Genomic DNA, 24318 nt, shown 5'->3' on the forward strand with positions numbered 1-24318 from the left:
CGTCAAGTGTACAATTCAATTAACAATTATTCAATTAATGTCAGTTATTTAAATCTTAACACCTATTTATTCATGTCTACTTCATACCCATGCAATATATAATTTGTCTTTCGAAGAAATTAAGATTTCGAGTTCTAATACTTAAGCACATTGGTAATAAGTGTAATCATAATAAGGTTGTTTATTGCTGTTGTTAACAGTATAATGATGATTTAAACTATCAAACCTCATTTTCCCTCTTACTAGCATGTGCTATTTTCATTAAGCTATGATGTTGAGCATATGGAAGTGCAGCACCTCAGGCAGTAATATCTCTACTTATCTCTTTAATGAGTAACTTGTACACCTATAACAAACTTTACTACCACTTACAGCCTGGGATATTAAGGATTGCTTACACGCTAAGGGTCGTTTGGTAGGAGGTATTAGAAAAAATAATGCAAGCATTAGCTTTGTGCATTACTAATACCTTGTTTGGTACATTTTTTTAACCTATGTATAACTAATACTTGCATTAGTTATACATAATACTTGGTATTAGCCTATGTTTAAGTAATGCATAGAAAACCATGACATTAGTAATACCAAGGCTATTAATGCAATGCATTAGTATAGTTAAAGACAAAATTGTCCTTAAAATCCCTTAAAGCTAGAGAATATGGAGGGCATTTTTGTAAACAACTATTTTTCTTAAAAATTATGCAATGCATTATAATTTTTAATACACTACACCAAACAGTTTATAAGAAATAATATCTGCATAACTAATGCTTGCATTATTAATCTCTGCATTACTAATCTCTGCATTACTAATACACTGTATTCTGTACTATTCTTATAGACCCTACCAAACGACCCCTAAATGCACTTATAAACTGATAATTATAGTGTTAGACACTTAGTAATAGTAAGAAAGATGATGCAACTATGGCGTTATATCAAAATCAGTCAAGGTTCTATTCAAAACGAAGATATGAATACCACACAACCATGACCCTTACAATTAAAAGAGCTAAGAATAGTAATAGTCATTTAATTCTTGACACGAATCGATTATACTACCTCTACCTAAACTCGGGACTCATAAATAGAAATTGATCAGAGAAGAGTAATGCAGAGTCCGCATTATCTCTCTACACTGCATGAATATAAGTTTATTTATACAATTAAAGAGCAAGAATAGTAATAGTTCATTTAATTCTGGATCCTAATAATCGATTATACAACCTATAAGTGCTTCCCAAAACAAAACTGGGACTCATAAATAGAAATTGCTCATAGAAGAGTAATGCAGAGTCTGCATTATATCTGTAAATTACATGAATATAAGTGAACAGAAGCCAGTTGCTGTAGTGTCCAATCACGACGCGCAGTGTGGAGAATGTATCGAAGAAACTGTTCACAGAAGAGGCAATAGAGATCTTATCTATCCTAAATGCCGGTCAAAACTGAAACAATTGGCTACTACATGGAACAGATCCAGTGGAGAAAGGGTGGCGCTAGTAACTCAAAGCACATGGCTATGAACCACGCATCACGGGTCCGATCCAACAGTCACATTGACATCTGAGCTTGTGAAGTGGGACCCTATCGGCCTAATGAACACAGTATCAACAATTCTATCCTTGTTAGCTAGATACATAAGCTTATCTTAGTATGTTTTGCACCTTCTCCAGAATTCACCAAATATCCTCTCAAGTGTATCCCAGCTTTTGTACAATGTTGCGATACAGAACACAGTACTATAATTTTCTGTAGGATGCATCGCCCATTGAAACACTTAATAATGATTCTCATTTTCATGGTCCGTAAGTTGAAGCTTCAATGAAAAACTTGAGCTGATGCATAGTACTCACTTTCATTAAACACAGGTCTTAAATCTTCTTTGCACATAAAATCCAAAGGGAAGGAAACAAGATGACCTTTCACAGACTTTAATCTCTCCATGGGATCTATACCCTCGATATCTCCATCCTGATAAGATTCTAGTTTGCTTGGAGCTATTCCTAAATCAATAGTCGTGTGACCAAGTTTTTCTTTCGAGAATGCCATGCATTGTCGGAGTGAAGCCCTGCATGACATTAGAGGAATATGAGATCAAAAAGGAAAGGAAAAAGAGAGTAAATGGGGTGAGAAAATGATGGCAGCTAGCTATACCTGGAATGTATCAGATCGTTGGGTATGCAAGAAAAAACATCCTGGTATATCATTGTATTTGTCTGACAATAACACATTGCTCAAGTATCAGAAAAGGTTGGCGTGTTAAAGCACACATGTAAAGTTTTCGAGTGTCAATAATTCGTTTTGCAAATAATAACTCCTTTGATTTTAAAACTAGGTAATTGTTTTAATTGCAAACAAAGACTCTTTTTTCAATCATGAAATTCAAAGAAGCATTTTACCACACATACCTTAGCGGTTGCAATCCAAATATCCTTGTACGTTGAGTCAATCACCGGGTCCTTAATTCGACCAACCTAGCAAGGCAATACAATTAATCAGCTGAAACTTCAAATAGCCTAGAACAAAAAGCTTCAGACTGGCCAACAGTTTAGCACCTCAACAGTACGAAGACCAAGGTGCTCAGACCATAGAGAAAGGCGAAGAGTTAATGCAAATTTCCCCGCCTTCCTAGGCTTGCCTCCCATGAATGAATTGACAAACTCTTTGTCCTCGATAAGTACACCAATCTGCAATAAAATCACAATCCTTACTGATCATTAAAGAAGACGTTGGGTAATAGCAGTCAATACAATGAGTACAACATAACTTGTCACCAGATACAACTTCAGAGAGCTAAGGCGACTTATAAATAATGTAGAGGTGAGAGCAGTAAGACTGTCAACGAGTGGGTAGAAGAACGAATAGCTATGGCTGTCTTCCACATGTATGATGCACAATAGAGTCTTTAAGAAGACTTCGAAGATTCTTTAGCAGATAAATGACAGTTTAAACGAAGATATAACAGCTCAAAGGAAACTTGAAAGATTAGGTAAAACTCAGACCGGGCATTAAGCAAACAAGAAAAGGAAAAAGTTTTCTTCAACCCATCGCGAAAATATACAGAGCAGGGGTATGCACAGCATATGCAAATTAACCACATTATGCAGGCAGTTTCAGTTAGACACTATGCTTTTATCAACTATTTAAGGCTCCAATCATTTAAAAGAGTTTCTCTTCTTTTAGGATCAATGACTGAGCAACAATACCTCAGAGTCTCTTGAACCAAGCAAGCTTCTGTCATTTATATTTCCAGATCCAATCAAGGCTGTATGGTCATCGACAATCATGATCTTGCTATGCACATATACCTGGAGAAACAGAGTGACATAAGTTCACCATCAACTGAACATTCCCACATAAGCTAAATGAAAAAGGGGAAACAATTAATCACTTTATATTCCGACTGACAAAATCACTAATGATCTTAAGTTCAGATCTTTGGTTTTAACATCACATAAGCTCTTCTTAAAGGCCAAGGAAACAACTGCAAACATGATTATGCACAAGAACTACATAATAACCAGTAAATGCAGCTAAGGTTGAGTAGACCAAGGCCTAGTGTGGAAGTATGGTGTGTTTGAGTTCTAACATTTTTGGAATGGCAATGCACTTTTTCCCAGGGTTCGTTGATCTTCTAGTTGTATCCGTAGAGATTTGGATTAAAAATAATCATTTTGACGGAAGCTGAAAGATACCGTTTCAAAAGACAGTTTGCCCACTATCAAAAGTAAAATATAAAACACTGTTTGAGGTAAGTTTTATTTTTTTTTTAGAAAATAGAAGTGCTTGAAAAAATTACTTTACTAAAAGCAAAAACACACCAAAGTTGTGATACAAAACTTGAGTAGTACTTTTCCAGAAAGCACCATTATGGAGATCACTACCTAAAGAAATCATGCTAAAAAGGGGGCCTAAAATGTAAAAGCATGATGCCATTTCAGGCAAAAAGATTTCTCCTGAACTGATCTCAGATCTGTTCAGCAAACAATATTGACTTTTGGTGAAGTGTCCTAAATAAAGTACCCTAAAGACCTATGCAGTGTTCTAGTCTTATAGACAAATTTTCTTGTTTAGCAGGTTGGAGGTACCTCTGCCAAAACATTGTCTCAAGCAGGACTCTTGGATTCGCCATCCCAGCCCCCCCCCCCCCGGGTTCCTTCCCTTCTCCATAACAAAGACAATCTTTTTACTAATAGTAAAACTATATGTCTTGAAGACTGTCATTCTTGATTTACCCACTGTAAAAGGCCTATCAAAGCTAAATGCTTGCTTAATCCTTTTTGTTGGACCAAGATGTCCCCAGTAATTAGTACTGGACACTTTTTGGACTTTGTTAGCTCTCTTATCCTAGACTGACACTTTGTATAGAGGCTTACTACTCTTTTTCATCTATTGTCTATTGTCCCCTGTAACTATACTCCTTGTATCTCTGCATCTCCTTGAAGCCTCTTTTAATGAAACACTTTACTCCACACAAAAAAAGGCCTAGCAAAGGAATAGATGCACATCGTACAAGCCTTAGCCCTAGAACACTAAGCAGCAGTTCTGATGCCTAGACACATGAGAATAGAGGTGTAACTCATACATAACCACCCAGTTGTACGATACGTTTTGACATTGCCGACAAAAACTTCACAACCATAGAAGATATAACTTACAAACCAGATGACATAACAGCCTAAACTCCTAGTAAGATGTCCTGTGACTATCAGGATATGGAAAGTGAAGTGTTCACGATTCATGGAGTGTGTTAAGAATCTAGGAGGATGGATGGAAGGATACCTGGCTAGATGCAATAGGACCACCATCGAAGAGTCTTCCATAAGCTCTGAGACCATAAAATGATATATAGTCATGCATTCTAGATCCCATGAGGTCATTAAGATTATGCAGTATCGAATTAGATCCCCTGCATATTGTTCGATATTGCCAATGCATAATAGCTCTAACTGAAGCAGCACCACTATCATCCAGACCACCCTGTTGTAATTTAATCCTTAGTAGAAAAATATAAACATCCACAAGGAAAATGTAGGTCAGTCATTTAGCACTGTTACCTGGAATCCAGGAAGAAGCGGTATCACAACGATAACCCTGAAGGACTTCTTTTCATTATAAGCTCGCATAATACGCCTGTACAGTGCTTCCAAAACACGATTTTTTATAATTTCATCCCCAGATAGACCAGAAATGAAAAATTGATTCTGAAACAAATTTATAATACAGTGTCAGATACACTGAATGGTTGCTCAAAAACAGTAAATAAAGAAAATAAGGTTGTTCACAGTTACCCGTAAATAAAAATTTATCATTAGGAGAAAGAAATAGAAAGCACAACTCTAAGGCAATTCATAGTTGGTCTAACAGCATATCTTATTCAAAATTCAGCATTACTACTATAGGAATATGATAGTTGAGTCATCTTCCACATACTCAAAGCATATTGTAACTCTCCAAGTTGAAGCATTAAGTAGTCAATAGACCTTTAAAGCTGATTATAAGGTATTTCAACCATCGAATGTGTCCACGGTACCAATTAACAGAATATAACGTGTTAAATCATACAGAAACATTTTCCAATCCTACATATATGGCTTGCTAAACAATGCTATGTCCTAATATGTACTTCTCCTGCAATCACAATCTGAAATTGATTATGATGACATCGGGCAAAGAACTGGAAAAAAAAGCACTACAACTAGATCACATAAGGACATGGGACGTAGTCACCAACTGATCCAGGAAAATTTTACTCAGATTAAGAGTCTAAAAGGCATAACAAGAGTCATGTCATAAAGATATTAGCATGTGAACTCAAGACTGTATCGTCCCTAAGGTGGATAAATATTATCGAAACAATCATTAAAAAAATTTAAGCTTTCAAGGTAAAATAACATGATTTGAACTTCCATCAGATAATTACAGATGTCAAACTTTAATGTTTCTCAATGAACAGATCCCAGGCTTGACTGCAGCAAGATATCGGAGGAATATGAGAAACCATCAACTGACTATAGCCTCCACCCACAGGCAAAAAAAAGAAAACTTAAAACCAAAAAAAAACAAGCAGAAAGAGAAGTTTGGATTCATGCATAGAGTCAATAATATAATAAATTTGCAGTGCATTAACTATTAAATCAATACAACTTTGAGAAGATTTCCAGCAAAGACACCAAATTCATGTTTGCATAATATCAGAACAGAAACAACTTATGTTGTTGGCTAGAGGAAAAGAATGTTCAAGCAAAACCACTCCTGCTACTTTATAACTAAAGACCAAGACAGTATCCTTCTTAAGAACAAGTTGGGAGGGAGAAGTGGCAGCAGTGCCAAACAACAATCTGCACGCAAGGAGTAGAGTATTCTAAGGAAAAAACAAACTGCACATCCTAATTCAGCCAATGGGCACCAGCTAATATGACGGTTTCATCAACGAGAACCATACCTCTATGTAAACAAAATGTTCAGCCTTTTCGATAAGGGAGCAGTAAGCATTGTGTATGCTTTCTTCAATTTGACTTGTTCCAGCTGACCATTGACTGACACTCCTTATAACCTGAAAGCAAATACCTTATTAACTGTATGACAAATCAAAGACCCCATCTAACATAAAACCATCACATGCAATTATAAAGGGATTCAAACCAACAACTGGATATTCGATATGCATTACTGAAGCGAACTACAATCCTTAAAAAAACCATCTGCTATGGCTCAATTATATTTTTAACCACAAAGACTTGGAGAGATTACTTATACAAAGAATAAAACATCACATCTAGAAGCGCATAAAGTGAACTTGCAGAAAATTTATTGTTTCAGTGAAGATGTTACAAAAATTCAAGAAAAGATTAAGGACAGAAGAAACTTAACTGTTACGGTATCTACATAGGCACGTTATTCTATATCAAGCAGTGTATAGTAGCCGCACATGACGGTATATGAGCACAGGCACCCATGAAAACTCTTTAACATGAGATGTTCCAATTTCATCTGCTTTTTAGCAACCAGAAAAGAGAAAGATGCTCAACAAGGATGCAGCTAGGTATGCAGATGGAGCTGCGGATAGAGATAGGTGACTCAAGCCTGTCACCACTCAGCTGGCATCATCACATCTTTTGTCGCTTATTTACTTTTTCACTAACCTTTTTAGGTTATGATTCCAGAGCACTTCACATTCTTATCACTGCACCATTTATTTGGTCAGAATGTCGTCAATTATTCTGTTACTTGCATAAGAATTTGATTTCGTCTAACCTTCTAATTCTATGTGTAACCCTGTATGGTTGTATAACTGTGTTCACACGGGAAAAGAAGAGAATAGATCTACCATCTCTACCGAATATCCTAATTTAAACCATGGAATGAAGCCTTTTCTCTAAGTCTAAAACAATGTTCATTCATTCATTTCTAATGACAATTAACATTGACCAAAATCTTTTTTGTATCTATACAATTAGATATTATAAGAAGTTGGACCTGGTAAAGTGGAGGAAATACCTATTCCATCTCCATCAATAGTCGACCCCCAGCATTTAATAGGCCAGTAATAGGTATTTTATGACATCAAAACTTCAACAATTCCATTACATCTTTTGCCTTTGATAACCGGCAGCGAGCCAGTAAAGCACTAGACCAAAGCCCATGACGTGCGTCTAACCCATATATCAAGCGTTGTGTTCTTACTTCTTACCCACTAGACCAAAGCCCCAGGGCCAACAGTTCCATTATATCTTTCTATAGGTCGACAAAACTTAGGTTCCGGAGACTAAACTTAGGCTCCGGAGATGTGTTTCTACCACTCAAAAGTCTCTCCCAAGAAGAATCCACACTTGGACTTTCCTACATTCTCAGTTGATATAAATCATCAGCAACTGAGTTACAAAAGACACTTCGGATTGTGTACTTGGGAAAGCTGAAAGGTGTAAACCCACTGGACTAGAAACCCATTGTTTTCACTTGACAATTACAAGAATCCTCTCAACCTCTCTTGTGTGTTTCCTGAAGCTAGAAAAAAGGAATAGAAAAGAAGGAAAGGTGTAAAAAATTTCCCTTTTAACTTGTTTGGTTTGAACAGATAATGAAGAAAGAAAATAAAGGGAAGACATCATTGTCCACTGGGACCAACAAATTTAAATTCATGAGAAAGAAAGGTGGAAGTTTTTTCCTCTCTTTTCTTGTTTTCCACCAAAACCAAACAAAGAAAAGAAAATAACTTATCTCCTTTTCTATCCTTTTAGTTTCCCTTCCTTTTTCCTAGTTCCTGAACAAAGGTTTAATAATAAAGCCTACCAACAGATGCACGCAATACTAGTAAGGACTCTAAAACAGCATTTCCTCAGTTTAAACAGTTTAAAGCTAGCAGGCATGCCAGCATGAAATTCTTAAAGTCAACTAAAAATATATGGAGAATTTTCTAAAACAGAAAATTCATGAGATTCCTTTTTTTTTTTTTAGAAAGGAAAATTCATGAGATTCCTCTTCCAGCATATTAAACAATCAATTTCCAAAACCAATTTTATTGGCAGTTTTAGAATTAGCTGATTAAACAGCAGACATACAGATGGTTCATTCAACAATAACTACACCTCAATCTCAAACATGTTGGGCTTGGCTGTATATATCCCCATTGACTATGTTCTCCATTTAAATTAATTTCACGCCAACACATACAGATGGTTCATTACACCAGAAAATATAGCAAAGACAAACAAAGAAGTAGAAGCTTGGAGAAACTGAAAAAATTGACATCCATAGATATGTAGGCATGGGCGGATTATAACTCACCTGGCAACGACATGAAACACGAGGACCAACTTGCCCACTTTCTTCAAGGGAAACAACTTGATCACCTCTCTCCTGTGTTTCCCACCAATCTTTGTCCGACTTCTTCATGCCAGGCTGCACCAAATTTGAAGATAGCTCCAGATTTTGGTCCAAATCATCCACAAATCCTTTCATTGGTAAATCTGGAACTAGAGGTTCTACTCGGGTCCTCCGGAAAGAGAAAGGGATTCTGCTAGACCTGCTCCGCTGATCATGAAAATCATTCCCTGTATGGAAGCCATTTATTTTTAGCTCTTCCTTAAAACTTTCACCCCCTTCAGCTTCCTGAGGCATAAGCAAAGGAATGTCTTGGGAAGATGACCCTGAAGAAAATGAATCATGTCTCTTGATTTTTTTACGAGGAAGAGCAACACCATTACTTCCATTGTCCATCTCATCGCTCATTCCCATGTAATGAGGAATAACCATGTGGTGCTGAGGCATAAGCAGTGGAATTGCTTGCTCACGTGGAGCTTTGTTCCTCTGAGGAATTGCAGGAAAAGTCTACATGATAATACAATCACAACCAAGAAAAAAAAATATGCTTACAACAAATATGAACCTTCGCATAATTCCAGCGCTGAACAAAGTGTCGAGCAACATCACGGCATGGCGGTCCCCAGAGGGCGCAATGGACATCATGCCATGGCATGCGTGGATATTTATTCCGATCCAATTCATCCTTCATGGTATCTTCCCAGGAATTTGGTTCAGATTCCCTGAATGTTGTATTACATGAGCAACTAGTGTTCAAGCAGAAGTAATTTCTTAGAGCAGGACTACAAAGATGATCAATTTTCACATTGGTTCTCAAAGGAAAAGGTGTGAAGAATGAATAAGAGGAACTCATGTACTAGCTTTTTGAAATGGGAAAAGCATTCATCTAAAAGAACCAACCAACCGCATGGCTTTCATCACCTATCATAGAGCAGTATAACTTGGGCCGGAAATGAATTAAGCAAACTTATGCCCAGTATATCCTTGATAGTAACTTCCCATTTATTTGTTTAGAGTGACTGAAGTTGTTATTTCAAATGCAGCTTCAAGCCTTTAAATAGAAGCTGTTAGAATATGAAGTGTTAGTGTCTTAAAATGTTAGAAAGTAGAGGTTAGTGTTAAGTTAGTCCCTCAAATTAATATAACGTGTGAACGTATCTCATACCTACTTGTAGGTGTATCTTGTATTCCAATCATGTTCTTTTTATTGTCCTCTCATTTTTGTCAAATGGTATTGGAACCTCCATGATCATATAGAGCTTTAAGTAACTTCAGCCGACTGGCAAGCGGCCTTATGTCACTTACCCGGCCAATATTCTCTCTCCTTTTATAGTTTTACTACTCTTGCCTCTTTCTTAACCTTTCTCACGGCATAATGCCTTATGCCTCTTCTCAAAGACCAGTCCAATGGATGCTGTGCATAAGATCATTGTTCCTACCAACTTTTCAAGAGAATTTCGGGTGATCAAAACTTTTTTTTCAGGCATTAAAGGACAAAATTAACGCAATCTTCCAATGAGTTTATTCTTCTTTCTTCTTGTTGAGTTCTTCAAAATAAGAAGACACAAGATGGTTTCCTTTCCCCAACTTAAGTTTATAGAGAGTGGTGTCAGAATATCAGGAAATTGGTGTGTTAGAGCTAGTGCCGAATCACTCCTCATTGAATGAATATAAGATGTGAAATCTATCTCACATTTATGTAGAGTTTCGTCTTGCATTCCTTTTTCATCAAGTTAGCTATTTATTCTCTTCCCTTCCCTTCTGTTATTTTCTCACATAACAATCTCTTTCTATTGTTGATAACACAGCTTTAAAAGTCACACCTCAGTTCTCTATGTCTAAAGCAAAAAAAGACAGCAGACTGACGGGTTATCTGCACGGAGGGAGTACCAAATGGATTATATTGTACTGCTGTCAGTAGTACAGAGTATTTCACCATTTTCCCTAAGCTGATACTTGAGCTACAAGTATGTTAGAATTTCTATACAATAATCTCTTAATTATGTGCACCTGAAAATAAACAAATATTCTCGAGAAAGTTTACCTCTATTTCAATTTATGTGAACCTATTTGACTGGGAAGAGAGAAGACTTTGGAACTTATGGTGTAAAATGAGGCACATATATTTTGTGTGGCTATAAATCATTGCATAAAGGTAAATTGTTTCCAAATAAGGAAAGGGGTCATTCTTTTTGGCACGGACTAAAAAGAAAATAGGTTCACATAAATTGAAACGGATGGAGTATACTTTTCCTTAAAAACTAAAATGGGATTTAGACATTGCTCGGAGTTCCGCATTTGACTATCTATGACATTTCAAAGCAGAGTGACTAGTTCCAAATAATATGCAAAAATGCACTTTTCTTGACAAGTTAGTGCGGAAGAACACCTTGGATTGTAATAGTCTTTTCCAGGCCATATAAGAGGTGGACAATCACCCACTTTGTGTTCAGATGAATCATAACGGCCAAAGCACAGGTCCAGTCCTCCGATAAAGCAAATCTGATTGTCAACAATGACAATTTTTTCATGATGGGACCTATATGTACCATACATAACCATTAGCTGTAAATAAAGATTAGCCAAAATTGCCAATAAGAATAACAAAAATAAGGCAATAAGTACGTTTAGGAAACACATACCATAGATACACACCACTTGAAAAATGATCTGGATAACGAAGCACCCTGACATTCTCATGGATGCCTAACAGCTTTCTCTTGCTATACACACTGTTGATTTTTAAAGCAATAGCAACCTCTTTGTATAGAAGGATGTAAATCTGCATCAGTAAATGAAGTAAAAGCGTTTTAGACTTCTATAATATGAAGAAAGAACGACATCACATGGAAAACAGACAAGAAAATAAGAAGTAACACCTAACTTTGGGAAAATACAGACCTCAATCAAGTGATATGCAACGACTACCACAAAATATTTGTGCTTAGAAATTCGAGCTGATGCAGGTTTGACAGACTATTTACCTAAACCTATGGAACTTGGAAATGAATCAACTGTTCTCCAACTCCCCCCCCCCCCCCCCCAAACCCCAAAAAAGGGGTTAGCAAAAGAACTGGTACATCATGAGGTACCAGCCATAAATAAATCATTCCAAAAGTTGAATTCTGGCAGGACTGATACATTAGCAGAATGAGATGCTAGTTATAATTAGTACATTCACACGGACACATCAATATTTTTATAACCGAAAAGAAAACTTTGATTTGCATGTTAAAATTTCTCATACTAGAGTGGTAGAACCTTTCTCGTTAAAAGCACGTCACCTTTATTATAGATTAAGAAAGATAAGTCAAAAGAGCAAAACCAAAGATAATAAATCCTCCCCATTTTCATATTACATACTAATAAATCAGAACCTAATGAATCATTTACACAAGCTTTCACCACCAACCTGAACTCCTTGTTTTGCTTTGGCTTCCAGTAAAGCATCAAGCCGGGAGGGTGCATTAGGGTGAAAGGGACGTCGCATATAAAGTTCTGGGCACAGCCACCAGCCACACATAAAGATCTGTCAAAACAAGGAATCACCCAAAGATCTGTCAAAACAAGGAATCACCCAAATCCTTTCTTACTTTGAACACTTAGATAAAAGTGACCTCTGTAACAAATTCAGACATAAACGCAGACCTCTGACTTTGCTTCTTCAATAGCCAACGCTATGGCTTCAAAAGCTGATTCACCATCAACAAACCACTGAGCCTGACTGCCATCCTCTGTCAAGCCCCTAGGAGGAGCATAAGAACCAAAACGGTGCGGATGACACCAACCCTCAGGTGGCCTAAGCCCTGCATCGTTAATTGCTACTACCCAGTCTTTAACCTTTGCATTGCTCTTAGTCCTCAGTTTGATACACCTTGTACCACAAGACACCTGAGAAAAACTTATGCTTTAATACACAAGGTGGCATCCCAAGCATCTTTAACTAGTAGAAGTTACTAAATACAAGATCTCAATGCCTCTAGAGGAATTGGCTGAATTGCCACCCTACAGAATTTAGAGTAGTATTCTTCAAAATATCAGTTTATTTTTATAAAAAAAAAACACCATAGTTTCAGAAGCTGCTTACCCTAAAATAGTGACGTAAAGGGTTTCCATCCTTTATTTCTTTTGCTAACGAAACGCGACCCTCTCCATTTCCATCGGAAGCTGGTAATACATCAAAAACTATTATATCTAACGGCTCGGGGTCAGACGGATCTTTGAGGAAAGCCAGGAATCCAGGTTTTAATACAGCCCACACCTGAAAAGAATCCAACCAAGAATCAAACAGGATATTTCCATCAAAGTTTAAGACATTTACTCCATGCCCTAGAGGACCTGAAAACATTACTAGAAGATAAGAATAAGGCCCAAATCCTAAGCCATACATAGAACTTGCCAGGATTCAGATATGACACAATGTCATATGTCATTTCGAAGCTCTATAAGGCATTGTAAAATGTTGGAAAAGAAAGATCCAGAAAAACACCCCCACTAACAGTAGAAATGCATACATAAAGCGTCACCAGCATAAGAAGAGAAAAATTCAGATCACACAAACAAGCAAAATACACGAGGCTGAAAGAGAGAGTATCGAACTGCACTAGTCTTTTTCCAGCTAATGGAAATTGCCCAAAACTAGATGTCAAAATCAATTACCTCAGCCCGTCCACCAGTCCCTTACATCATGCCCAGAGTTCAAAGATAACATGAGAGGGGCACAAACGAAAAGAATTGTGTCAATAATGACAGAACAAGAACTTCATTTATAGAGTAAACAAATATACTCTACTTGCAAAACCTCAGGCCTAAAGAAGGCAGCTAATTTCAGTGTTGTTTCAAAACCAAGCACAAAATCAAACTAGAGATTTCCTAAAAATTCCTCTTACAATTTTCAAGAAAGTTGCCTCATCAATGATTTTACAAATCGTGAGTCTCAGAACCATTACTCTAGAGAAAGTGAAGGCTACTATTGCGGAATCATCTCTATTTTAGTCATTAACGCTAACTGATATACAAATCAGTAGACAGCTCCAAAGAAATTTGAAGCTTTCATGCTCCACGACAAAATAGTGCTTCAGACACCCCTGCGATAAAAAAAAAGTAAAATCTAGAAAATATTTATTATTAAAAAATATATATATCAGAAAAATACGTGAACTCTCAATTTTCACTGTAGATTATAGTGCCTTCTAAGTTCTTTTTGCAAGTAGGAGATTAACCGACAAATTGACAGCTGTGAGGCTGAATAGATACGTGTAACCATCTTGCAACCAGTATGAACCAAAAAGTAAGGCTACCTTCTGCCAATTGTCTTTACAGCAGCCGAACCACTGACATGAACAACATTTCTGACTATCATCGTGTCTTTGAATTTTTGGTAAGTGCTTCACCATAATATAGTCTTCTTTCAGCTTAGGACCATACTCAGGAGAAAAGGATAATTTAGAAACTTCCAGAAACCTGCACACCTGCAATTTAACTCCAGTGAAATAAGGTATTGTCAAGTGTCTATACATGTAACTTTTTTCTATCACACTTGACATCAATATAATTTGGGGAAAGAGTGTGTGTAGCATAACACAATGACTAAAAATACAGCTGCTGAGGCATCTTCAAGTACAAAACCAAGGTAAATTAACAAGTATATGTTAGAATATATTTCAACATACAGGAAGAGATATAATGTTGAAATCCTGCAAGATGGTCAAAAGAGATGAGAATCTAGAAAACTAAGGCTATGACTCTTGATGTTGACACTGCCGAGAAATGTTATTTCAATTAGAATTATCCACAATTCCCTACTGCGACTGCCGGCTAATAGCACGAAAAGAGATATGTCATATATCACAAAGATGGCGAAGAGCATTTGGTTGATGTGACTTCTGATACTGCAATAATGACCAAGGAATTTGGTTATGACCCAACTGAATCCTCTAAAATCATTTTTAGTCACCACTTTATTTCTTTCTTTTTTCCATTGCGCTTAGATAAGAAGTCATTGATTCATTTATGTGGAGGGCATTCATCTGTTCATTGCATAGAGAAGGCAGATTTTTTTTTGGGTGCGTGGCGGTGGGGGGAGGAAAATAAGTGCATAGAGAGAATATAAGTGTTAAACTACCAGTTCAAAGATCCTAAGTTTGGGCTTTCCTTTTTAGTTATTACCCTTAGAAGAGTGAAAATATTCTCCCTAGAAGTGAAACTTCCAGATTGAATATCAACCACTAACCTTATCAGGTAGCTAAAACATTGGGAACTTGAAAATAAGATTCGTAATCTTTTACAGGCATACATGGCACTTCTTGATGGAGGAGCACACACGGAACCTCAACTAAAATATGTTAACTCTTATTTACTACAAATATACATGATGAACAACTTTTTTTGGTATTGTCCGACGCGAATGAGAATGCCGTTCCTATGGTCTTGAGGATTTGCGTCGCTTTACTGGAACCATCTAAATTCCAAACGGACTATACAAAAAGGACCGGAGCAACGAGGTTCTGTTAGACATTGGTTAGATGGTAATGTCAGTGAGGTTCTTTCTCATGCATTTTCACAAATAAAGGAAGCAAGTCCTTTAAATACATCTTGAAGATTATTTCATGGAAATCAATTATGTAAACAGAAAAACATCCTGTAAGCAGGGCAATACACTTACCACCTTGAAACATTAGAAATAAAAGAGTCTACTCAGGGAAAGACATCTTGAGAAGTAGAGGAAGGTCCAGCAAGATTAGACATCACGGAACTAGGCACTAAGGCTAAATGTCATTAACGGGAGACCTCAGTAGAGCGAGGCCGAGTAAAAGTTAGTACTAAGAAACATCCGGTGTCCTCTACTTATGATTAAGGCGGAGAAAAAAGATTTGAGGATTCTTCAAGTTAAAAAAAAACAAAGCAAAGGAAAGCAAGAGAAAAACCACTTAAGGATACCTCCTGGGAATTGACAATATCTATGTTTCCAAGAAAGTGATTCAAATAACCCTGCATAGCAGTTTTTGCTCGATCTGACATTGAGTGTTGCCTTCCCAGGGTTGGCCGAATTATTGGCAAAGCAGCACTTGATGGAACATCTCTGAACAAAAAACCACCTGTAAGAACGATAACTATTATAACAGGAACTGATGTACTTAATGCTCCCCTTTTATCATGAGAAGTGGTTTTAGATGAAGAATCACCTGTTTTTGAAACTTTCCTCAGCACGTAGAGGACTAGCCTCATCATCAGGTTCATCCTCATCTTGAATTGCAGTTGTATGATCTCCTATCCCCAAGTTTTGGAGCCATTCTTTGACCTTTAAAAGAATGTGTCAGTCAGAATGTCATGAAAAGTCCACCATAGCAACAGCTCTCAAATCAGAACTGCGCTGCTATCAGATCTACAAGCGACTATATAATGTGGAACCAACAATATTTCACTGAAAAAGACAAATATACCTGCTCTTGCTTCTCATGAATCTCCTCAATGAATGCACGCTTCTTTAATGCAAAATGTAAATAAAATACATGTGACGCTTTCTTCACCAATTGCCACTTGAACTACAGGAAGAAAAAAAAAACATAACACTGTTAGACGAAATGCCTCAACTGAAAGAGATAGAGGACAAATATTTCGGGGAATAAGGTCTCTCCGGAAGGATATCAAGGCCATTACAAAACAACTACTAAGTAAGAAATTGCTCTTTGAGCTCCAAATAACAAATGTTTTTAACAACCTTCTACTCTTCAATGTTAGACTTAGTGAGTTACTCCTTTCATGTCATTTATCACTCAGAATACATAATGTAAGGGAAATCAGATATCAAAATTATTTAGCTCCAACAATTTCTAGTAGCAAATGCAAACCCTTTTCACTGAGAACAACAACAAGGCCTCAAACCCGAACGAGTTGGAGTCAGCTATATGAGTACTCTATATCCATTCTATGTTTACTCATAATAAACTTTGGTATACAAAACTTTTGCCCTTCTGACCTCAAAGATACATCTTTTAGTTTAATCAAGACTAAAATTGATGTTTGACAGCCTAAATTAACACAGAAACGACCTGCCCAAATGATCACCTAACAAAAACTCAACGATTCATTAGATATCCGAAATTCTTTTCAGCTTCTTTCTTTAGCAAAAAATCCACATTTAATGTTATCGTCCAATTATAAGGTAATGTTATCGTCCAATTATGCGTCCAAAATAATGCTACTTATCCAAAAATAAACAGATTTCGGAATTGACTGCCTACAATTATTATCTAACAAATCTGAGGGAATTCTAACAAAATCGCGAATCAAAATGATTTGAAATTAAGCTAAGGCGAAGTAAAATCGAGTGAAGAATAGATTAGTGCCTGTTTGTAATGGACTTCAATGGTATAAGTGAGAAGCATGGGGCTGATGTCGCCGGCGTCAGGACGAGAGACCTGAATGATCGTAGCCGAAGGCAATTCATCGAAAATTCGAGTTGATTCATGGCTACTATCCTGATGAAACGAGTAAAACGACGATAATGTTGATGGCTCCGGCTCCGATTGCATCTGCACGTACCGCGGTCCTCCTCCTCCTCCGCCGCCGTCTCCCATCATCAACTGCTCCGTCGACGTCATTGATTAAATATCGCAATATATATGTATGATTGGGGATCTAGAGAGAGAATTTTGGAGAAGAAAGGAGAGTTGTTGAATTCTAGAGAGAGAGAAGATAGAAGCTGAGAAACGGCATTGGTTTTTGATTCATTCAAAGAAGTTGAAGAAGAAAAGCAACACAACAATGGGTCAATTTTTCTTTGTTTTTTAATTTATTTTTTCTTTTTGACTTTGGATAGTCCGAATTATATCCGGTCTGAGGAATTAATTTATTGGTTAATCTAGAAAATTGATGATTAGTCATCAACAATAATTAATTAGTTAATTAAGGTGTGCCAACTATTACGTACTGCCAAGTGCAAAGACAGCTTGGCATAGTGCTCTATTAATCCGCCAGATAGATTATACTCTTACAGTTGGTTCGGTAGGGTGTATAAGAATTGAATAAGGTGTATTGTAATGCAAAGATTCGTAATGCATGGATTATTAACGCAAGCATTAGTTATGAAGAGATTATTTCTTATTCACTGCTTGTTGTAGTATATTAAAGATTAAAATGTATTGCATAAGTAATTTTTAAGAAAATTAGTTGTTGACAAAAGTGCCCTTCATATTTTTTAGCTTCAATGGACTTTAAGGACAATTTGTCTTTAACCATGTTAACGCATGCAATAATAGCCTTGGTATTGCTAATACCATAATTTTTTTATCTATTAGTTATACATAGGATTGTTACCCGTAAAACGGTACAGTTGAGTTTATAGCGTGGTTTATATAGACAAGCGAATCGATTTGATCCCAAAATGATAAATAAATTAAATAAAATGTAATACTTAGCGTCGAAATCGAGATAAGATAGCAGACAACTTGGCTCCGGGAGCAAGGCTTCCGAATACAATAATAAGAATATTGATAGACAGAAAACAAAGTATTATTTAGCTTGAATAATGTGTAGCATAAGTTTGTCAGAAATTTCCTCCCTTACAATGGCTGTTGAATTCACTATTTATAGCTAAACTTAGGGAACAAGGTCCTAGGATCAAGCCCCTCTTAAAAGACAATAATGAGGGTCATTGATGAATATGTAACGGCAAGTTATGAATGCCAAAATTCTCTGTAATGAATTATATACATATTCTTCATTGAATGTCATCTAGTGGCAAATATTCGTTTTGCCTCGTTAACAATATTCCCTTCGGGGTCTGCCGGATGCCAACCGGAGCTGTTGTCGTCGGTCTTGGTTTCCACTCGCTTCGTCTTCCGTCTTCCGGTTTCCACTCGATAGTCCCCCTGCTTTCCGGTGGCACATCTTTGTGTCATCGGGAGGTTGGTAAGATTCCTTTCTTGGTGGAAAATTTTATGAACCCTTCTGAAAAGTTTCTAATGCTTGATTAGACGCATGTTTCTCCGCATTTAATACCCTGAACATGTGTTACTCCACGATTTAGCAATATTTTCGCCGGTTCTCGAGGTAATCACGGTGTAAGGCCCCGCTAAAATTTTCTAATGATTTAAGATTTTAAAGTGCACCAACGATATTTGGGAATAACGAGTTCGAGTATTAAAGGAGACCCATGGGATAGAACCACATTATTTTAAAATGAAAATATATGTTTAAGGTGTGTTGGAACATACTAAGGAGTTTTGTGAATGGCAAGAATTTGTGTGGAACAAGTTGGATACATTAAGTGGAAAGGATGTCTCAATACGCATAAGATCCTACTTCAAACGTATGCTGCTACTAAATTATAGCGACTTAGGAGGTGATCTACCTATCAAATTAAAGCTCTTTGAGTCTAGTTTTTAACGCTTTAAACCGTTTGTCATTTGGACACTCCTACAAGAAGTTATGACAAAATTCCCCAAGACTAGCAAAATGTGATTTAGCGGTCAATTCTGCGACCGCAAAATCATCATGCGAACCGCAAAAGTGGTCTGCGGACCGCAGAATGGTCGCAGACCTAACCAGTGCAGCCCAGTTCTGGGCATTAGTTTCGCGGTCCATTGTGTGAACCACATACATGTTATGTGGTCCATTGTGCGACCGCAGAGTTGAGATCGGAGGGTCCATTTTCTGATTTTTATAACCAGACCCCATTTTGATAAATAGCCTTTGGGGCTCATTTTGAAGGCAAAAACCTATATTTTTAGAGAGAAGTTAAAGTGTTCTAGAGAGAGGAAGTAGCTCAAGTACTTTGTTCATCAAGATCTTGTCCAAGCTTTGAAATCCAACAAGGAAATCTCACAAGATTTTCACTCAAAAGGTAAGGATCTAACCCTAGTCTTCAATTTCGAGTTTGAGGTAAATGATGGGTGACTGAGAGTATGATTCTTGGGTGTAATAGTATTATGTATACATGTAGATACCAATAAGGTTTGTGGGAAGATTGTTGAGCCCAAATGGGTAAAGATTGGGTTGTGAAGTGAAATAAATCTTGTGGAATGAAGAAAATCTTGTAGAAGAATCTTATTGTCAAATTTGCACACCTAGTGTTTGATTAAATGCTCAAATGAGCTGAAACCATGAATATCTTCCTAATTTGTGTTCAATTTTGTTATGTCTCAAAATAGATTGGGGTTGCTAGGATTTTTGGAACGTTGTAGTAATTTAAGAAAAGCTCAAAGATATGTTGGCTAAATTTCTCTCTTAGAATTGTATTCCATGATGTTCTTGTTAGTCCCGAATTATCCATTATAAAATTAACTATTCCGAATAAGCTTTGTGTTGAAAGGTATATGTTCAAAATGTATTCCGGATGCTCATATCATATGATGTTATCCTTCGGGAATGTGTTCAAAGCATGAATTGGGTATAAAAATATTATGACTCCAAGTAGTGTTTCAAGTAAAGGCTATTATGCCAAATTGTGTAAGAAGTCTCAATGTGCTTAAGACTCTTAATTGCTCATAGGTGTGCTAAAAGTCATGATTAGGAATTTTTTGTTGTCGATAATCTATAAAGATGCTTGAAAGTGAAAGTAGTGAGTTGGGGATATAAAGTGTGGATACCGTGCCAAAAAAAATAAAAGTTATACTTGTGGCCAATAGTGCCAATGAAATGAAATGATGTGTGAAGTATTATCAAATGAGACTTGATTCAGCTATTCCAAATTGACTCCGAAAATAGAATTATGGTGTAATACATCCACAACCCCTTAAAGTTATCCAAATTTTTCACTTACACACTTTATTTTAAGTTTACTTATTTAAACACTTTAAATAAGTCTTTTCTGTGTCATTTAGACACAAAATTAACAGGCAGTCAAACCCAATAGTTGCGTGTAATTCACACGCCATCTTGACGAACAAAATAGGGACACATGGAATTAAGAAAAACTTTTGAAAAAAGGAAAAGAAAAATATGAAGCTGAACACACACAAAATGGGAGTGGTGACCATAAGACGAATCAATGATTCGTGAACGACGAAGAAGCTTTTTCAAAGGCAATCGATAAAGGATTCACCGATTTGGACCTCAACAACGACGACGTTTTATCCCAATCTGAGCTTCACAAAGCATTCGAGTCTCTCCGCCACATAGAGGCTCATTTCGGAATCGAAGTTGCAGCCTTGCCGGAGGAACTCACCCACCTCTGCGATTCCATCTTTGAGACCTTCGATTGTGACCCCAACGGCACCATTGACGAAAGGAGTTTGGGAATGAGGAAAATTATGCTGGCCATCATTGATGACTTGGGTCGTTGCCGATTCAAATGGCTCTTGATGACAATGACTATAATTGATTAAACAAGATGCAGATATCGAAGCTTCTAAGCTTCCTGCCTAATAAATTATAACTGCTCTTCCTTTCTTTAGCAATAAAAAGTTGTTTTTTTGTTTTTCTCAACAAAAAAAGGTGGCCGCTAAGAAGCACCTGCCGATGTTGAATCTTCTGGCTAGAATTGCAGCAATCTTATCTAAAAACGAGAAGAAAAATGAGAAGTTTATGGTGGTGGCCAGATTTAAAGGTGTTGGTAGTAGTATACCCAGATCTGAAGGAGTACACGGTAATAATCGTGTGAACAATACTGAAAAATTAAAAGAGAAGTTCATCAGAAAATTTTTCGGCAAAAGCTATTTGTGTTTCCGACAAAAAATATGTACAATTTGTTTTCTGGGATGATTTCATGAGCTTGAAAAATATGAGAAACACATGCCTTGCCATGCCAGCGCATTGTATCTAAATGACACAGTAAAGACCTATTTAAAGTATTTAAATGGAACAGACTTAAGATAAAGTGTGTAAGTGAAAAGTGGGGACAACTTTAAGGGGCTGTCGATGTATTACATGTAGAATTATCCAAAGGCTTTTGTACTCAAGTCATGTCCAAATGTAGTTGTTCTAATTAATGTTATGCTTGGTAGGTATTTCCAATATATTTTGAGTTCTTACATATTTATGAGTTAAAATTGTGTATTTCCGTTTTGGAGAAAGGTATTTCAAGAGTATTCTATATGATGATGTTTATGATGATAATCCTTGAAAGTAAAGAAATGAAAGTGCGGAATATGATATACGGCCACAGTTCCATGAATGAAGAATAATATGTATGGCCAAGGGAGCCAATGAAATAATGATGTCGTAAGTAGTTGAAAGTAATTGTGAAGTGATATATGGTGTGAAAGGTTATGAGATAACGTATTTGTACTTATGTGTCCAATGTGTTATAAGCTCATACTCCCTTATGATGAGAGGTTATGGTGTTCCTAAATACTTTAAATGTTGTTGATGTCCTATGATCACCCATGGCAAGTATAAGAAAGTGATGGTATGAACATGAAATATGGTTGTTTGCCTAAATGAGGATTATGAGGTGTCGTATGTGCCAATGGTTTCAACTATAGTTGTATGCTTCTGAAATAATGTATGTAAATAACTTTGATGTTAAGTCCTCAAGAATCATGAACTTAGCTAATGACCTTAAGATGACAAGAGAGTATATAATGAAATGGAAGAGGGATGTCCTATGCTAAGTGACGATAAATCTTATGGAAAACGTATTTGGACCATGCTCCATTGAAATTGACTTATTGATTTACCATACGTGTTAACGTAATGAGTTGTATTCCTTCATGATGAGCATGAACATGAACATGAAGTGTTCCAATGATCCGGGAACTTATGACCTTAAAAGTAGTGCTAGTGATGTCGCTTTGGGTTTATATATATGGTCATGTGAATAATGATGTGTTATGATCCTGTGAACGGTCTATGAAATGCACAAGTGTATTGTGTAAGTAAACACAATGAACGGTCTATGAAACGCACAGGTGTATTGTGTAAGTAAACACTATGAACGGTCTATGAAACGCACAAGTGTATTGTGTAAGTAAACACTGTGAACGGTCTATAAAACGCACAAGTGTATTGTGTAAGTAAACAATGTGAGCGGTCTATGAAACGCACATGTGTATTATGTAAGTAAACACTATGAACGGTCTGTGAAACGCATATGTGTATTTGTTTTATGTAAGTAAACACTGTGAACGGTCTATAAAACGCATAGGTGTATTGTGTAAGTAAACACTGTGAACGGACTATGAAACACACAAGTGTATTGTATAGGTGATACTATGAACGGACTATGAAACGCACAAGTGTATTGTATAGGTGATACTGTGAACGGTCTATGAAATGCACATGCGTATTGTGTATGAAATCCTATGAACGGTCTATGAAATGCATAGGTGTATTGTGTATGAAATCCTATGAACGGTCTATGAAACGAATAGGTGTATAATATGATACGTGAACACAGTGGACGGTCTATAAGATGCATATGTGTATAATATGATATGTGAACACTAAGGACGGTCTATAAATATATAGGTGTAAAATAAGAGAGGGATATGGACAGTCTAGTGAGGTGCATTGTTAACGCAGACAATAGGTGCCACTTTCATTGGCCTTGTTTGTACATGTTGTTTCAATTACATTATATTATGTATTCCACGTATAGTTCATATAGATCAGTTGATCCTAAAAGAAGTTTAGAATGATGTAAGTATAATAAGACTTGAAATTTGATTCTATTGGATGTTTTATAGTTTCTTGATGTACTTTGCCTCTTATTTGAGTTACCGTATTCTCATATGTTATTTTGTCTGCCTTACATACGAGTACTATTCCACATGCACTCGTGTCCCTTTTTGCGGGGGGCGCTGCATCTTTCAATGGATGCAGGTATACTTCTACAGGATGATATGGATCTTTGATAGGGATCTTCTGTGCAGCAGATTATGGTGAGTCCACTACAATTCCAGTGGGTATTCGAGTCTAGTTGGTTTTATGTACTTAGGTATCTATTGCCATAGAAGCTCCATGCACATTATGGGTCATGTACTTAAGTTTTGAGTTTCGTCATGTATTTATGTTCACAGATATTTATGAAGCTATGTAACCATCATGAGAAAAACAAAATTCATGGGCCATTGAGCCAAATGTATTCAATATGAAAGTCAAGATCTAATTATGTTTTAATAAAGCATGCATGAGTTATGATGAAAGGTTGATGTAGCGTAGGCTTGCTCTACTGGGTTCACTCGGTTGAGCGTCGGTCATGCTCCTCAAGTTCGAGGCGTGACAAACTTGGTATCAGAGCACCATTTAAGAGTCCTAAGGTGTCATGGAGTTGTGTCAGTAGAGTCCCTCTTATCGGTGTGTTGCCGACCACACTTATAATAGGGAGGCTACAACGATATTTAGGAAAGATTTCTCTTCTTCTATCCTCAATCGTGTGTTAAGGTTCCGAGTTAGTCTCAGAGTTCCCTTATTAATATCAAGGAATGTTTGCACGTCGTGCTACGAAATGAGAAAAGCCTAAGGATTAAAGGAGTGATACACATAACAGGCATAATGTGTGATGTGCCCAATTGTCCTCGTAATGGAGGAAGGAAAAGTCAAGGATAC

The 24318-nt window shown here is 36.8% G+C and overlaps 1 protein-coding gene across 2 annotated transcripts; it reads right to left on the reverse strand.

Annotated features, from left to right (window-relative positions):
* Window positions 1-1145: 1145 nt before the first annotated feature.
* Window positions 1146-17622, reverse strand: LOC107790413 (phospholipase D zeta 1). Of its 2 annotated transcripts, none has more exons than XM_016612342.2 (20): window positions 17175-17622; window positions 16269-16370; window positions 16011-16126; window positions 15766-15923; window positions 14127-14297; window positions 12914-13087; window positions 12475-12717; window positions 12239-12355; window positions 11469-11608; window positions 11216-11365; window positions 9392-9548; window positions 8791-9312; window positions 6449-6559; window positions 5061-5207; window positions 4786-4983; window positions 3210-3311; window positions 2559-2690; window positions 2412-2477; window positions 2158-2219; window positions 1146-2071 (listed from the first exon to the last, which is right to left on the reverse strand). In XM_016612342.2, exons 3-20 carry the CDS (start codon window positions 16069-16071, stop codon window positions 1822-1824), a joined length of 2961 nt encoding a protein of 986 aa, XP_016467828.1. In that variant the 5' UTR covers window positions 16072-16126; window positions 16269-16370; window positions 17175-17622; the 3' UTR covers window positions 1146-1821. The 2 variants fall into 2 exon arrangements, with proteins under 2 accessions (XP_016467828.1, XP_016467827.1); XM_016612341.2 differs by having other exon boundaries at window positions 15766-15907; window positions 17175-17588.
* Window positions 17623-24318: the final 6696 nt, after the last annotated feature.

Source organism: Nicotiana tabacum, chromosome 14 (assembly GCF_000715075.1).
Source record: "Nicotiana tabacum cultivar K326 chromosome 14, ASM71507v2, whole genome shotgun sequence".
NCBI classification, from domain to species: domain Eukaryota; kingdom Viridiplantae; phylum Streptophyta; class Magnoliopsida; order Solanales; family Solanaceae; genus Nicotiana; species Nicotiana tabacum.